Source organism: Leuresthes tenuis, unplaced genomic scaffold, assembly GCF_036924035.1.
Source record: "Leuresthes tenuis unplaced genomic scaffold, fLeuTen1.0.hap1 SCAF_7, whole genome shotgun sequence".
Taxonomy (NCBI): domain Eukaryota; kingdom Metazoa; phylum Chordata; class Actinopteri; order Atheriniformes; family Atherinopsidae; genus Leuresthes; species Leuresthes tenuis.
The window spans coordinates 4,530,481-4,548,446 of NW_027325361.1; the positions used below are offsets into that span (position 1 = coordinate 4,530,481).

General features: G+C 38.9%; 2 protein-coding genes across 2 annotated transcripts; both read right to left on the reverse strand.

Annotated features, from left to right (window-relative positions):
• Window positions 1-1,535: 1,535 nt before the first annotated feature.
• LOC140311567 (fetuin-B-like) lies at window positions 1,536-6,655 on the reverse strand. The gene is made up of 7 exons (XM_072388960.1): window positions 6,277-6,655; window positions 5,377-5,490; window positions 4,737-4,815; window positions 4,339-4,505; window positions 3,815-3,928; window positions 2,200-2,334; window positions 1,536-1,960 (listed from the first exon to the last, which is right to left on the reverse strand). The coding sequence occupies exons 1-7, from the start codon at window positions 6,472-6,474 to the stop codon at window positions 1,709-1,711; spliced, it is 1,059 nt and encodes a 352-aa protein (XP_072245061.1). The 5' UTR covers window positions 6,475-6,655; the 3' UTR covers window positions 1,536-1,708.
• A 3,859-nt stretch (window positions 6,656-10,514) lies between these two features.
• Window positions 10,515-15,367, reverse strand: LOC140311566 (uncharacterized). The gene is made up of 7 exons (XM_072388959.1): window positions 15,093-15,367; window positions 13,917-14,030; window positions 13,571-13,658; window positions 12,661-12,827; window positions 12,206-12,313; window positions 11,643-11,729; window positions 10,515-11,426 (listed from the first exon to the last, which is right to left on the reverse strand). Exons 1-7 carry the CDS (start codon window positions 15,300-15,302, stop codon window positions 10,695-10,697), a joined length of 1,506 nt encoding a protein of 501 aa, XP_072245060.1. The 5' UTR covers window positions 15,303-15,367; the 3' UTR covers window positions 10,515-10,694.
• Window positions 15,368-17,966: the final 2,599 nt, after the last annotated feature.

Below are 17,966 nucleotides of genomic sequence, written 5' to 3' on the forward strand. Positions count from 1 at the left end.
CAAACCTTACACTCTATTATATGGTGATACACTGAGTTGGAATTTTTAGTGTTTAGGAGGCTGAAAAGTAAGCTGTGAAGACAACAACTGTTCATTTGGGATCTAAATTTATAATCTGTGCATCAACACTTTCAATTCATCCATTCTCTGCATAGTTAGAGCTCTTCAGAGACATCTGCTAAATAAAAGATGCCATAATTTCCATTTTTGTCCTTATAATTGTTTGAGACAGATATTTAGTAGTTTACTAAATTAAAGCCTCTTGTCACTCGCCATCTTAGAGCAACAGGCACCAGACTGAAAGAAAGTTGGATTCACTCTGTCAAGCTCCCTTCAGAGTTGTTCCTGGCAGCTGCAGCTTTGTTGTTTCACTTGCCATCAGCACTTCCTACTTATCCATGGTTTATAATAGACTGTGTGTGCTGTTTTTTTTACATACAACCATCACCAGATGTCACTGACACTTAAGAGTTTAATGGATGGTTATCAGGCAAGTTCTGGAGTTACACTGGAGGAAATATCTACCTGTGACTTCTAACTGGATTATTGAAAGTTCTCACAGATTCTAATTTCTTCACTTGAAATGACATGTAGACTACATTGTTTCTCTCGCCTCAAACTTTCAACTTTCTCACATTCTCTTCTTTTTTTTTAAGTGGGGTTGTGTATCTTACCAGCTGCAGACGGCAGTCAGAGGGCTCGCAGTTTCAACCACTCCTAGTTGACAAATGTCATGTGTTAATGTGTTGGAAAGCTACAGCATGAAGATAAGTGTGTTGCAAATTCTGGAACTGCTACCAAGAAGTCTAACGAGAGAGCTGTCAGTGGTAATATGCAAATACTGATGAAATGCACTTCTTATGATAGCAAGCTATTCCTTAATAGTGTCCTGGGAATGAGCTGCACACTGCGAGCCCACTGTATATCTGACCAGTAAATATTGTGTTTCCATTCAGATAATAAACAGTGGCATGAAAAGACAAGCCAGACATCTGTCCATCATTTTCTACATAAAGCAGAGTTGAAATGTTACTTGAACCAGCCAGCCTCAGGAGAAGAAGAGTTAATTCTCTAACCATCTAAAACAACTCAAAAACCTTTCTGTGGCTCAAGCATTATTGTGGATTTTTAAACCACGTAGGTCCTGCATTAAGCATTTTGTCACTTTGCTTTGTCACTATACATTTTTACAATCACAGAAAGTCTGTGTTGCAACACTGTGCTTTCCAACACAGGCCGGGTTGCAGCAAAATCCATGAAGTTTTAATTGTTTTAGTTTGCGAAAACATTAGTTTTTCTGTTGGTCTTCTTCTTAGTAGCTTTCCCTTTAACTCGTCTATCTGGAAACCTTCTGATTCTCCAGCCTGAGAACACTGAGAACTGCTGTCTACTGCAGGTATTTAACACTTACTCCTCATAAGTTCTTCACACAACCTCACTTAGAAAAATAGATGTAAGTTTTTACATATGTTTGACCAATTAAAGCAACAATTTGCTAAATTATCTACACTGGTGAAGATATATGCAACCTGAGCTGAGAAAAACACTTAAATCAAACAATTTATGTAATCTGAGTACTTATGAGAATGATTTCTGGTATAAGTTACTATCCTATAACTGTTTAGTTATACATTTTTGCCTTACTTAAGTGATCATAACACGTGAGAAAGTTGCAGCTTGAGCCAGTTAACTGATTGGTCCAGAAAACTTAGAGCTTGAGTCTTTCTAGACCCAGGTTGTGTCTTCGGGGGCCAGGGCAGGAGCTGGCTAATGGGGCAGATCTGGGAGATGCAGGCTGATCCACCACAGTGCCAAAGAGGCCCCTTTGCTTGGATTCAGGGATGGTTGGTGTGATTGAGTGCATGTGTTCATGCGGGTGCAGGTGTGTGTGATTGTGGTGCTGATGCCCAGTGTGCCCACTGTCTGCTTTTGCATGAGCCTGCTCCTCCAAAGTGGCAGTCTAAAAAGAAACAAATAGAAAGAGACAGCTTCACTAACTAATTCAAATTCTTCTGATCTGATAAAACTAAAGGAATATGTTGTTGACGAGTGTCAAGTTTGACATTGGCTGAATTGGATGGTACTTTGCATTACTAACAGTGTCACTGTCACTTTATACACAATTTAATTAATCAACTGGATCTTTTCTTTTTCCAAACTTATTTTGTGTTGTTTTATCACAGCAATTAAAGAAAGTACCTGAGGTTCATAGATCTCACACTTCACTTCTACAGGTTTCTGATTCAGAAAGGAGCTATCCTTTTTTCCAACAGGGTTTCTGATTTCAAACTGGTCCTCATTAGCCATGTGGGAGCCCAAACAGAAACCCCTATGCTGAGAGAAGACAAATCAGTTCAAAAGTTAAGCCTGGATGTTAACATACATTCATACTGGACATAAACACTTTTTAATTATTTCTTTAAACTGTTCTTTTTACTGGAGACAGAATATTTCATTTTTGGTTTTCTCATCAACATCATCATATGGTCAAGTTTACACATTACACATTCACCCCCTAAAATTAGCTTCGGTTGGATTTTAGCCACTCTGCTTCACAGACTTAACCCTGGAAGGTCTGATTCTTCCATTCAACAAGCAGCTTTGATGTATGAAATTGGTCATCATGACGTTGGAGCATCCAAGTTTCAGTTGTCAAGAAGATGGCTTTAAGTTGTGTTGAGGAATTCTGAGGAAGTCTTTCTTCTTAATTTTCTTCAAACACCCGTTCGGAGCAATCTACTGCACGCAAACAGCCCCAGAGCATGGTGCTCTCAGCACCACATCGAACAGTGGGTGTAGTGTTCTTGGGAGTGCATGTTTTATCTCTACTCCTCCAAACATAGCTGTCATTCTTTTTACCAGACAACTTAAGATTTGGCTCCTCTGACCAGATGTTTTTTATTTGTTCATGTAGTCAGCAATAAACTTAAGTTAAGCATGAATGTGTGAATTTTTTTTATTTTTTTTATTTAGCTTCTGATAATGTAACACTTGCTTGACTGTAGACAAAGTGTGTTTACTCAGAGTATTACTTCAGTCAAAATAAGAATATATTTTGATGATGGTTTTTTAGATTATTGCTGCCCTGATACTGATGTTTCAAATGCTTGGATTGATCAATTCAGACCAATTTCCTCTGCGCTGTGAATGACGCTTTAGGTATACTTCCGGACAAAGCGGCTGTTGTTCTAACAACTTGTACTACATGTAGCTGCTTTTAATGGATGAAATGACTTAAGAGTATTTCAGACTTGTACAAATCCATGATCTGCTTCCTCTGATCTGTGCTGAACTCCCTCGTCTTCCTCACTGTACTGTGTTGGTCAGTCCAATGAATGTTGTGAAACAAACACTTTTCATGCTGAAACAGTGAATCCTTAATCACAAAAATTAGGTTAAGTGGCTCTGGCAGGTAAAAGGTATTTTCTCATCACCAGTTAATAATCTAAGTGACTGAATGTGTCATTTTTAGCCAGTTTGAATAATGTGATTATTTCAGAAAACCAAAAATAAATTTTTCAGTTAAGAATATTCCTGCCCTGGAAAATATTATCCTAAAGAGATTACAGAAATAACAGTGCTGCTATAATTCAATCAGAGTTTTGATTGAATACGCACACAACTTCCAAAATTAAACTCAGTGTCAAAAATATATAGAGAATATTTACAAAGATATTGCGTCTTTAGTTGAACATTCAGCAGTCCGACATTAGGAGATCGCAACTTACTTGTGGCTGCAGCGAGCCCTGTTTGAAGAATTTAAGATTAGTAATTTCTTAAACAATGTTAATACATATGTCTATGTGTTACTCACAGCAAACTGACAGTCCATAGGTGGGCAACTGCTCAGTTCACTGGCATCCGTTTTCTTTGAACACACCGTCTCCAGGATAGTGAACTCCACAAAGTAGGATGGACCAACTACCCACTGACATTCACAAAAATATAAAGGAAACACATGTGTAAGTGTGTGCTACACTTTTGCCAAAATTAAGATTCTTTGTAAAGTGTACTCTAAAATGTTACCGTCTCCAGTTTTCTGAAATCATATCTTCAACTAATAATCATCAGATACAATGTCCAGACTCATTTTCAATGCTTTCTAAAGTAAAAATGCTATGAAAGTGTAGCGATAAGAGAACATTTGATTGCAGCTTCATGAGGACAGAGGGCTGGCAGGACGGACCCAAACAGCCAAACTTCTAATATGATCTGTCCAACAACAGAAAGATGCCAACACTAATTTGAACTAGTGTCAAATGATTAGTTCATATTCTGTCTGCTTCTTCATATTGTCTTATTCCAGTTAATTTTTTGATTTTGTGTATTTTTAGCAACCTGTGAACTGGCTTTTGTAATGTTCTCCAGAGTGAAGTAGTTGGCTAGGTGACTCTCTTCGTTAAACCTTTGCAGAGAGAGATTGACTGTCTCCTTGATGACGGGCTCGTCCAAGTTTTCAGCCGTGGGACAGTCTGGGCACACGTCCACCACCGCAGTAGCAGGAACTAAAGACATGGATCAAGAGTGTCCAATGTTAAAGGAAAGCAGAGTCAAACACCTACAACACAGTGACAGAAAGTCTAATCAAAGTCAATTTTCTTTTAACAGCTTTAGATGCTGGGAGACCAATTTGAAGGCTCTATGTGGCAGGAGAGTTTTGCAGGTTAAAGAGGTATGTGGGTCTAAACTTTAATTTTTCACTGAGTTTAGCAGTTTAGCACAACATTTTGATCTACCTTCATGCAGTGCACAGGTGTAGTTTTTCAGTTTGACTGGAGTGTCAGCGTAGGCAGATACCTGACACTCTCCATACACCTAAAGGACACAAACACAGTAATGCACTCATATGTATGGAAATATAAGAAAAGAACTAGATAAGTAAACAAACTGAAATCAGATATTTTCATGATAGTGATGGGAATAACATATTATGTTATTTTTATTTCTCTACACTTCAAATGGACCCTTTTAAATCAATACATTTACATCATACTTAGAGCTACAAATTACAGAGCTTCCCTTCAGTGCTTACTAGTAACTGATATAGACGCACATTTATTAATTATTCTAAGTACTTTAAATATTTGGACTGGAATGTGTAATTTCTTCTCATTTGATATATATTAAAAACAAAAAGACAAAACCTTTGAAAAGGTTTCTGGGGGCACGAATAGCCTTTATTCAACAGTGAGTAGTAATCAGAAAAAGGGACAGAGAGAGAGAAGGGGAAGACTTGCAGGCCAGGACTCAAACACAGGCCAGCTGTGTCATGGAACCACAGCCTCTGTACATGGACCACCGACTCAACCTGTTGAGCTATGCAGCACCCTGGCACTTGTTTTGTTGAGTGAAGATGCAAGAGGATTTGGTACTTACAGGAAGATCTCCGATATCTCTGACTTCACATTGTTTCCATGGTTTCCTGCTGGTGATGTGGCATTTGGTCTCCATGACATCAATAGTCAGTTTGTAATGTGATGTACCTTTCTCCTGGACACATACAGAAGGAGTGATTTCACACTTAAATGAGCAGCAATCTTTGCATATCTTTTCTTTTATGCATACAAGGTTGTTGGTCCATTCTCTATTTCACCCTCTGTTGATGCAAGATGGTGTAAAACCCTCTCAGTTTATGTCAAGCATGAAAAACACCTGACACCTTTCAGTGCTGCAGACCCACATCACAGCTTAGTGTAAGCGGGGGCCGACGTCTCATTGCAGCATGGTTGTCTTTTCCCTCACGAGATTTCCTACCACCTTTCCGTTATCTCATGACATGTTCAATCGAGGTCAATAGAAAGAGCTTAGGAAGAGACAATCGGAGGTCATTCTTTTGACCATTCAACCAGATCAAGTTTCTATAGAACCTCATGTCAAAATTCTCAACGTAACAGCAGACTTAAGCATGCTACTGTACATATGAAAACAATAGCCTAATTTGCCATTCAGGACAACTGTGCAGAAGCTTAACTTTTAATTCTTCTAAGCCTTGAAATCATGTATTATTAGGGGGTGGCTGCTTTGATTGAAAGGTGTGTGTTATGGCTGCTGTCCAACTCATGTGTGTATAGTCCTTGTGTGTTTTTTACTCTTTGTACCCTGCGCGTCATTTTTGGTTCCACAAAACCAAAAAGGTGGCCAACACATGATAAACTTGAAGGTTCAAAACAAATCCACAAACTAGTAGAGGTCTATGTCCATATTTTACATCCATACTACGATGTTACTGCAGGCAACATCGTGTGTGTACATACGTGTGTGAGTTTTCACCCTAACCTGTTCTGGAGTGTGAGAGAGATCATATAGTCTGTTGAGGCTGAGGATGTATCCATTTGTCCTGTCCTGGTTGATCTGCTCCAGTGCCTCTTCTGCCACTCTCACGGCATCAAGGCTGTTGCAGCCTGGTGGGTCGGGCCTGGCTCTCCCCTCGTGCTGCAGCAAAGCCAAACATAAGAGCAGCAGGTACACACTCATCCTTTATACAAGCACACAGACGGTCTTGTTTTATCCACTGGGATTACTGAATTTATCCTGGAATATAATTCAACATTTAGACTAACGCATTCACTGGTCTGCAAATCTTTCTTTACAAGACCTGTAACCCTAGTTTTTGCAGAGAGTGTTTCAACAGGCAAAATGTGAGACAGATGTTGGACTTTCCCCTTTCTCCCAAACGATGAGCAAACAGCTGCTATCTGCTGCACTATAGGTCAATGCCTGGTTCTGACTAGCTGAGGGGGTCATAGTACACTGGGGCACAGGGGAAATTAACTATCTTATTAAAAAACACTTAACAAGTATATATGCAATTTTACCTCTGGGTTATGACCATACAGCTGTTTAGAATTTCTCAAGAAACTTTAAATAGTCTCATTGAATGGAAGACCTAATAACTGAAGACCTATTAACTGAAAAGTTTGTAGATTTAGCAGTCCTGCTCCCAGCCAGGCCTCATGACTGTCCCAGAATAAGATAGCCATGGCGAAAACAAGGTCTAAAATTGAATCTGCTGCAGCACAGCCCACCTCTCTACTGTCCGTAGCTTAATATTCTTGGTAACCCAGGAAACAACTCCCAATACTGTTGTTGAATAATTTCCAAATAAGCATTTAGCTTATGAGTACAGCAGCAGCAACACTTCTGCATAGAATAGACTACTGTCATAAAAAAAAGCAAACAGAACTGTGAGGCCCAATCTCAATTCTTGGTGCTACCTATTCTTTTTTCCATGGATAAACTACCACTTTTATTTTGGGGAAAAGCAGTGGCCATCTAGCCTCTCAAATAGCCTCCAACAACACAACTGAAGAGCAACTAGAGGAAGGTGAAGTGGGAGTACGTACCTCTTTCAAACCAAAAGAAATTCTAGGTGCTCAGAATTAAACCACTAAAGCCTTATCTTTATTTATTAAAATTTCATGTGAAAATGCTTATCTAATGTTTAAAATGCCACAGAATGTCGGCGCATTTGGTTCACAAACCATCCTTCTAAATGGTCCGTTCAGGTCCTCCTGCTGATGCTGCTTAGGTGGAGCGCGCACCTCACCTCCCCAACAGGTGATACAGGCCGCTGATTGGTATGTATGTATGCATTACGGCCTGTATTATTCCTGCTCATGTATGTTCTGCTTGTAATGATTTGGCTCATACTTTTTGATAGGGCCTGAATTAACGAGCTGCTCTGTGCAGAGACACACTGCTGATTTGCTTGGCTCTTGTTCTGCTTTGCTGAACAACTTTGCCCTGCTGCATCGCTCTGCCGCTGCTTGTGTACTCGTCCTGCAACGGGCGTGTGAAATTAGTTTTTAGTTGAAATTAGCTCTTAGTTTAGATTAGTTTTGTTTAGTTAATGTCAGTGTCTTGTTGATTGTTTGAAGTAGTATGATTTGTGCATTGCCTCAGTTGAAATTTTATTATTTAATTTGCGGTGTTGATTTAACTAATTTTGGTAATTTCATTTTTTTTTTTTTTTTTATAATTGTCATAGCTGTTTCTTGTGAATTTTGATTTTTTTTTTGGCAGCACATTTGGATTTATTTGAGTGCTACCCCACTAACCCCCATTCTCTGTCCTGTTCAGTTGCTGATAGCCAAAGGTGGGGGTTCTCCTGTTCCTGTGGGCTGTGTCCCGCAGGTTTTTGGTTTCCCTTCACTGAGTGAGTCTGCCATGTATGACCGGGGTGACCTTTATTTTGTAATTTTTTTTGGGACTTCTCATCCCTCTTTGGACCCATTTCCTCACTGGTAAGCTTCAGCCCAGAATTAGTTCCCCTTCCCCATTTCATCATGTCCATGTTAGTTCTACAGTTTTTAAACTAGGTTTTCTAATAAAATTAACCTTTTTTTTTAACTAGAACCATGTCTCCTGCCTTATGTAAACAAGCTTGTGTACCTTGTGGTTGGTGTAACTACTGGTGGAATTATTTCTCTGGGTGAAATTCTCAGGGTGGCATTGACGCTTCACCCATCCACTCTTCCTTAATCCTCATATCTAGATTAACTCTCGGTTATTGGCCCACATATGTAAGTTTAGATACTTGTTATTTTTCCCTATCTTGCTGAAACACGATAATTCTGTTTTGATTTCCATTGGCTTATGTACAACCCTTACTTGGAAATTACAAAAAGGATCATTTATGGGAAGCAATTGTTTTTGTTTTTACTTTTGCAACTAACAGGATTGTAGCCAAGCCTAGAGATGTTTGCTCAGTGTCTGAAGCTGATTTCACATATAAAGTCCAAAAAGACTTGTCACACTGTTGCTAGGTCTGGTGTGTGTAAAAGCTATGGAAACCTGAAGCATTTGTTTTGTTTCTGCTTTCAGTTTTCAGGAGCTGGCACATAATCTGCATCACATTTTAATAAACCCTTTTAGCTCTTAGAATATTCCACACATTATCAGTAACTGGTTTGACCAGATTCGTATGAAGAACAGGAGCTCTTGATCATATTATACAGCTGCAGGTAAATGTGTTTGTGCTTTATTTCTGCTGTGAAACTCTCTTTAGTCGTATTTTCCTTCTGATACTGGTGGGGGGGCACTTTAATTAAATTCAATTAAATTCAATTTTATTTATATAGCGCCAGATTACAACAATTGTCATCTCAAGGCATTTAAGTAATATAGTCCAATTCAAGCCAATTGGAATTCAATTCATTGTAATCATAATCCAATTAATTCATATAGAGCCAATTCAAAAATTTATATCCTAGCTAAGGAAACCAACAGATTGCACTTTACAGGATATGAGCCATACTGAGGAGTATTAACCAACAACTTATATGGCAGTTTCATGTGGAGGATTTGTGGTTAATCCAGACAAAGCTATTCATTTAATTTAAATAATTGTACCACTCGATGGTGGCCCTAAGAGCTTTGATAGGACTAACTGGACTTGTTTTTCTTGAAGATATTTCACCAATGATACAAAGGGGTTCTTCTGTTTTGGGATAGAAATAGTTGAAAGACTGTTCACACTCAGAATCTGTGTCACTGTGTCAGATGACTCTTGTGTGGATTGTTTAAATCATTGTCACTTCTGAGCTGGTTTATGTTGTGGAGAAAAAAGTAGTTAGACTCTTGGAACGACCACCTCTGTTAAAGATGTTTTTTCCAGTTTAACAAAGATTCCCTCTTTGATCTCTCAAAACACCTATCTTCTATGTCCAAAATGTATATATTATGTTCCCAAAGAGTGTCCCTTATCCTCTAGATGTAGTTGAACGGCAGAGTCTTAACTATAGAGCAGAAGCAGGTGGTGGTGAAGCAGCATTGAAAATTCATGGTTAAACATTGACATGACCCTGCCTCCTGGCCGATGGTAGCTGGGATAGACTCTGGGATATTCAGGATTCTTTAGCTCATGGAGGCCTGTGCAATCCACCTGCTTTTTCTGTTTGTTTTTTTGTCTTGTCTCAGAGAAGAGTTTTACAAAAACTAGCCTCCCTGTTTTTCCATTTGTCTTTTAGTTGCTAATTTAGTAAAAAAAAGCTGTCATGGATAATTATTCTAAAATATTTTTGTCTAGTTTTGCAGTTAGAGTCAGGGTTGCAGTGGAAAAAAAGTTTTCAAGGTTTATTTTTATCAAGTGTGTGTAACTTTTGGTCAGAATACGTGTAAGATACCTTCAGATTCCATTTGATTCTATTTAGATCACAGTATTATGGTTTCTTGGGTCCAGACCTTTGATTATACACTTAAGTGTGCCAGATGTCATTAATTTACGTTTACCTTTAATGGAGCATGTGAATGGCAGCAAACTATGGCAGTAAAATGGACCCTACAGTGTCACAGAGCTACCTGATCCACTCAGTGTAGCAGTTAAATATTCAGGTTTTTCCCTTTAGTTTGCCTCCTGTCTAAAGGAGATGTTGTGCTAACTCCAGATGGTTCATTCATGTGAATTTTGGAATACGGCTGGCAGAAGTGTCATACAAAATGACTGGTTTAGTCGTTTTATTTTGTTATTCAGAAACAAAATGGCACAAACAGAGAAAATGGTTAGAAAATATAACTGTTTTTATGCACTCTGTCTTTATTGAATTGTTGAGAGACAATAAATCTTACAGGATACTTGTCTAAGAATGACCTGGGAAAGCAATTGAGCTGTATTACAATCAGTGTGGTACAAACAGTTTTCTTGGCTTCGCTTAAATCTGGGTCGATGGTTCAGTAACAGTGCTCAGTTTGCGTACTCAGGATTGTAAAGCGTGCCTGAACATGAGGTCCTCATCGAAGAGTTTCTGCACCAGGTCATCTCCTGCTGTTGGGGGGGGACACTGGGCTGAAAGTAAGGTTGGGAAGGCCAGGATGGTGGGTTCAGTCACTCCTGGAATCTGAGGGTCAGGCTTGAGGGGCAGGGTGACTCCAACAGCAGGCAAGAGAGGCAGGGTCAGAATGGGTTGGTCCATGGGGGGAAACATCCTCACCGTGCCCTCTGGGTGGTCGTGGGTTTCAGTCTCGTGGTCATGGTCGTGATGATGGTGGTGGTGCTCGTGCTCATGGAGGTGAGTGTGTTTATGGTCATGGTCCAGAGCGAGCTCATGATCATGATCATGGGTGTGCACGCCATCTGCATGCTTATAGTCGTGGTGTTGGTTGGGATGGTCGCGGCTGTGGTCGTGCGCCTTAGCGTGATGAGCATGTACATGATCGTGGCCATGTCCGTGGTCATGGGAGTGGTCATGAGCGTGCCTTTGGGCAGTGCCTGCAGCATGGTCATGTGTGTGGTGGTGGTCGCTGTCATCAACATGCTTGTGGGTAACGTCGTGTTGAGAGTGGCTCTTGGTGTGGTCGTGCACATGGTCGTGTGTGTGTGAGCTGTCTACAGGATGTGCACTGTCGTGGTCATGGCTGTGTGTTTGTGTGTCATGGCTATGGTCGGTCTCCCCGCCCAGCAGGTGGAGTTTCTTCTCCCTATCAGCAGCCTGTAACACACACACACACACATACACACATATAAAGGAGTTCTGATGTCTGGGACATTAAAATACCGCTAAATAATAGGAATAAATAACAATCTATTTTAGCTGCACATACACAATGCAGAAACATACTTCTATGCTTGTAATTTTTTTTCCATTTATTCTATGAAAAGACATTAGATAATAATAAAAAAAATCTATTATAGTTTATAGTTTTACCTCAGGCTCATAGATCTCACACTCTACACTGATGTCCTCTTCATCAGTGGGAAGGTAGAAGAGGGATGCCTTACAGAAGCCCTTGTGCTGAGGATGGAAGAACAAAATAAAAACAATCAGGAGAGGAGTAAGTGGAGGAATAGTAATGCCTGTGGTGTTTGATAGTTAAATGAACTGAATTTTATTAAAAAAAAAACTAGAACAATAAAAATGCTAATCAAGAGCTCTGAAGGAGGATGTTTTAAGGATGTTTTATAGTGTTAAACACCTAAATAATCCCCTATTTATGACATCATTACATGTTACAAAGCCGGAACATGAAACTGGTCTTTAATATTTCTCAATATCTCACAACATTTCTGTGAGAATATATTAAAGACAGACCTGAACGAATAATGAAAGAATCATCCTTCAGAACCTGAAGATAATTAATCAGTGGATTAAAGCGCTAACCAACACAAAGGATTGCAATTACACATCTCTTTTAAGAAGAGATAATAAATTCTGGTATTTAAAAGCCAGTCACTTTTATTAAAACAAAAATGAAATTTCTAATGACTCACAGCGAATTCACATGTCATGAAGTCGCACTTATCAGCTGCCCCTGCGCTCCGGGTGCAGGTGGTCTCCTGGATGGTGTACTCCACATTGTAGTACATCCTCGTGGCATACTTGACACACACAGACAGGCAGAATGTGATATGATGTTTGACAAAAGAATTGGTGGAACGATATTTGATCAGGTAGTTGGTAGGAGAGCTGGAGATGTGTGAACACAAACTCTGACACACAAATTTATTTATTCACATTAGCAAAATGCTAAAGTTGATTACAAATTTCAGTTAACCACACAGAAGTGTAATTTTGTGCAGGAGCTTCTTTCTTGGATTTATCCCTAATTTTATACTTAAATTAAGTGGATTTAGAACTTAAATAGAATTTAGTCATCTTCTGTCAAGTTACATGGGAATATACAGTATGTTTCAAACATTTCTATATGTTTTAGACACCAACTTACCCCAGCTCTGGCACGGGTGACGTTCAGCAGTGCAAAATGATTGTTCAGCCCACTCTCCTTGTTAAACTTCTCCAGTGAACGAGACACAGTCTTCTGAACCTCAGCGTTGTCCATACTGATGGAAGTAGGACAGTCGGGACATATTTGGGATATCCTGGCTGCAGGAGCTGAGCAAAAGGAACGGTAGCTTTGAGTGTGCATATATCACATTATGTTGTGTTGTACTGCAAAAACCTTTAATTGCAAATCAAGCTGTTAGAAGTTGTACTTTCATTAAAAATCCCATTTAATAATGAAGCTAATCTGAAGTATGATTTCATTGACTAGATTGAAGCAAATAAACCAGGCTGCATATGTCACCAGAGGGTGGGGACATAGGTTACACTGCTAGTGGTTGTAATTCAGGAGAAGAAGTAGATTGTTATAACTGGAGACAAAGCTTGAGGAGAGTAAAAACAACAACTGCATTTGACAATAAAAAGAGTAAAATTGAGAAAAATCCTCTTCAGGAATTACTTTTAATCTGGGAATGTTTGGGATTTCATGGGAAGGCATCTTCATGGCATCTTCATGGGAAGATGCCTGTGATTCACATGAGTATATTATTTAGATTTTCAGCTGGTTGCTGACTTGATCTTGATCTTTACCAGATTTGAGTTGCTTCCATTCCCTAAAGTTTTTTTTTTATTTTAAACAAGAAAAAAAAATATCTGTGAAACATTTGATTATTACTCTTTTTTGGGTATCAGTGGATTTATTTTATTCTTAATTTCTAAAGTTTTCATTCACCTTTTGTTATGCACAATCGTGACCCAGCTAATGTTAAAAACATGATCTTCTTCAGTTCTTCTATTTATATATATATATATATGTATATATATTTATATATATTACAAGCATTCTGTCATACCTGGTCTGATGGCACAGTCGTATTTGTAGAGACGCATCACTCTATTCACCTTATCGATGTAGATGGCAGCTCGGCATACACCATATACCTGCAAAAACAAATACAGTAACGAGAACATCCAATATTTGTGCTACCTGTATACAAATACTTATCTTTGGATTAAAAATAAATGTTATGAAATTAAACCTCAAGAATGATGCCAACTTTTCTAGTCTATTGACACATATGCAAAAAGGTTTTGGTTGCTTTGAATGATAAGATTTGAGTTTCTCTTGTCAGAAAAACAATGTATGATCATCAGCTTGCACATGTGCTCATGTGAAAGTGTTGGAAATCGGGTTCTAACCGGAGTATCTGAGGAGGGACGAGCTTCGCAGTCCTTCCAGTCCTTCCTGCTGACAACACTGCAGATAGTCTCCACAACGTCAATATCCAGGTAATATACCACACCGGTCTCTGTCTGTGACATATGGACACACACACTCACAGAAATAAGAAAAATAAAAGAACACACACAAATACACCCAGCATGTTCACACATTATAAATTAATGGAGAAATATTTAGAATCAACGACATCCAAAGTCCTAAAAGGTTCAAGTAGTAACTTTTTTTATGACAACAGTTACGCTTCCACTAATCCTCTGAATACTTCCAGATCTTTCACACATCAGAATGGATGTGTCACAGCTGAACCATCATTAGACAGTCCTTGGTGTCTGAAATTAACATTCACTTTTATCTCTGCACTGAGCTGACCGTTCGGCAGGCTGAAACCTTATTTATAATCTTTGTATGTCACGTCCCAGAGGGTTTTCAAACAAAACCTACAACAATATTCAGTGTTTTTCATAAATAAATAGCTCACTGAGTACTATTACTATAGAATGATAATTATTTTGTTTCATGACTGTTGCATGTAATTTAGGGAGTTGCAGATCAGAATATATACATAAAATATTTAAACATTTAAACAATTAAACATTTATGGTTGGTTAGATGGTATAAAAGGATCTTCAACAGACTTTTATAGACCCTTAGATCTTACCGGAAGAATTTTTTGATCAAATCTTGATTGTTCAAAGCTTGACTTAGTATCTTCAGTCACAGAGAAATAGATTTAGGAAAACGTTTTGTTGGTTTACAATATAACATTAAATTTAACTAACAGTTGTTAAGTAAACTGCTAGTAGTTATTAAATCTAATATTACTTTTTTTACTTAATATGTAATTTTTCTTAGTGGGATTCTGTATTTTTTTTCTATTTTCACATGCTTTAACAGTTTAAAAGTCTGGTTTGGACTCTAAACTGAAAAAGTACAAGCATGCAAACATCGAACTGTAGAACCCTTTGTTGAATGTTCCATTATTCATTTTCATTCTGTTTGATAAACAGAATAATTGGAGGTGTAGACTGCAGTCCAGAGCTATGGAAAAATGGGTTTCCACTCTAAAAGACCTAGACCGACTTCCCAAGGAAGCAATCCTGCATCATTGTGGAGGGCTTGTTAGCTTGACTTACATGTTTTCTCAGGTGGACATTTGAAAGGCGGTGCTGGGTGAAGATGTAGCCTTCCTGCCGATCTTGGTTGATCTTGCTGAGTGCCAGATGAGCAGCTTTCACTGCGTGTGGATCATCGCACGACCCTGGTGTCATATCATCTTGCCCCACTGGTGCACCATGAATGTGCGTGCACCCCAGCACCAGCAATAACAGGACATAGATCTTCATTGTAAAGACCTGGCGGTTACTCTTTTACACACTGTTACACACACACACACACACCAACTGCCTGGTAGGAGAAATACCCAGAGGGAGAAATGACGATCTTTTATATCCTGGTACTGCGAATACACACTCACGCTCTATGACACACATACACATCAATACTCAGGCACAAAATCCCTACCCTTCCTGTCATCTTAGATAAATACAACCCTTGACCCATTCCCTACACACATGTTCCTCTCTAGGATTGCTGTATCTTATCTATCCGCCAGCCAATCAGCTACTGTATAGCCTTGCACAATGGAGTTTATCATTCCTGTAGTCATACTCTGTTCTTTGGAATCAATAAGAATAATCAATGAGTTGGATTTCATTTGATCCACTCTTGGCACAGAGTTTAGTTTAGTCAAGGACAAAACCTAATTCTAAAGTTTAAACACAGCCTTAAGAAAGGAGAAGTCAAGCAGTTTTAAGAATCAAAAAGTTTAAAATGATGGAAATGGAAATTAAATTAATAAAAAGTTGCTGCACTGTCCTTCTACATGGTGTGGCTTTACCATCAAATGAAATATGTCATGCTGAAGTGCTGTTTTGTTTTTGCTATGTAGCAAACGGAAAGACTCCAAAAGGTCAGAGACATTGTTGGGCAAATAGAAAACATCGCTTCATCAAAGATAGTGTTCCAACTCAACCTTGATTTCCGTAGTCAGGCACGCTAACCTACTTTAATGACACGTGTTATTTTGGGCCATGTGCAGATATTGTAGAGGTTAATATTGTTGCTTGAGTTTCAGTAGAATTCTCTTTGCAGCCGAGTTGTTTAAAGCATTGATGACATCCCGTTGACGCGTTTATGACATGCTGTTCAAATGAAAGGATGCAGAAATAAACAGGAGACAAGAACGGAGGCACATCTTGCCTCAGGGCATTCCCATACTTTGTGTTTGTCTCCTCACAGATCAACATCAGCCCTTAAGGGAATGAACTGTTTCTCTGTTGCTACGAGTGCAAGCTCTGTAATGAAAGATTTGACCTTTGTCTCAACAAAATAAACAACCCATGAGACCACCAACATAAAAATCAATACTGTCATTGGTGAAGCTGTCGTAACTGAGGTACACATACGTAACAAGGGAAATGTGGTCGTGACTGCCTTTCGATACAAATCTATATGTGCTTGAGATTGATTGAAAGACTGATCATGATATGTCGGTCATATATGAGCTTTGTGATGAGTGGGCTGAAAGTGCAGATGTGCAATGTAAATTCAACATTTTCACAACCACAGTAGAGGAAGAATTTGGAAGTTACAGATCTTTCATAAGTAGAATTCTCTTTTCTGACGCTCAAAATTAGGCATGTACACGACTAATCGATCAGTCGGAAATTAGGGATGTGCATGAGCAATCGATTAGTTGGAAGGATGCATGCAGTCAACTACGTTTTTTTTAAGTGTTGACTAATTCTTATTTGGGGCAGGAAGAGACTTCTGTTTCCCCACACAGAGACACAGAACTGATATTTACAGCACTGTTTCAGTGCAGTGACCCGAACAGTTCTGTTGCACCTAGCAGACCATATCTCCTCGAACACTTAAAAACTCCCATGAATGTCTCTGTCTTCTCCCACACCAGTTTTTAAATGAAGAGGACAAAAAAAGACTTGCTTGTGACGTTGTCTCATTCTGTGGAAAGCTAAGTGGCAACCATGTCTCCACAGGGGTGCCGTGATGAAGTCACTTTTTCTGACGAAATAAAGGTACAGAGTTCAAATTACCCGATGGCCAAGTTTTCAAAGGTGTCCGAGGTCAACAAATGCTTATGGTTCAAATTTTCGCAGTCTGCTTGGAGCCAGATCATTCCTACATTTAATTTGAACATTTCCCTTCTCGTTCTAATTATGAGGAGCTTAGTTCAGTAACAAGAAAAGCAAGGAATCCAGCAACAGTTGGTATTCTCCCCACAGAGCTCTGATCAGCACTGAGTCAAACAGTCTGTGATAACGAGTACTGTCATAGACTCTGATTACTTACAATATACAGATAAGGGAAACTGCATATCACTTTTAGATGGACAAAAAACTAAGTTATCATTCCTTTCCTCCATATACACCAGTTTTACTATACACCACTTAGAGCCCCTTATAAGATACCTTTTTGCTGTCATCTTTAAAAATAACATGGTCAAAAGTCTTACATCCTTTTAATCTGAATCCATCTGCATCTTTTCACCATCACTTCTTAGCTTTATGAATATAATTTTTTTGTACTTTTCTTTCTATCAAAAGCTTATTCCTAACATCTTGTCACGAAGGAACTCAGTTAACAAGTACAGCAACAGATGAGCGTTATCTCTTTTATATTACAAATAGATTAGCAAGTAAAAGATGATGTAGACTCTAAGACCAAGATAGCATAGAAGGAATATTGTCTGGGAAGTGCTCATTAAGTGGAGGATGTGCCGTCTTACATGGATGAGCACGAGGCATTCACCATCTTATATCAAACACAAGGTGGTGCTGCACAACAATGCAATGTCAGACCAACAACCAACACACACACACAGAGATGAGTTATAATTGTTGTTTACAATGCAATGTTGCAATGTTGCACTGAAAGCCATCCATCCATCCATCATCTGCCGCTTATCCGGGGGTCGGGTCGCGGGG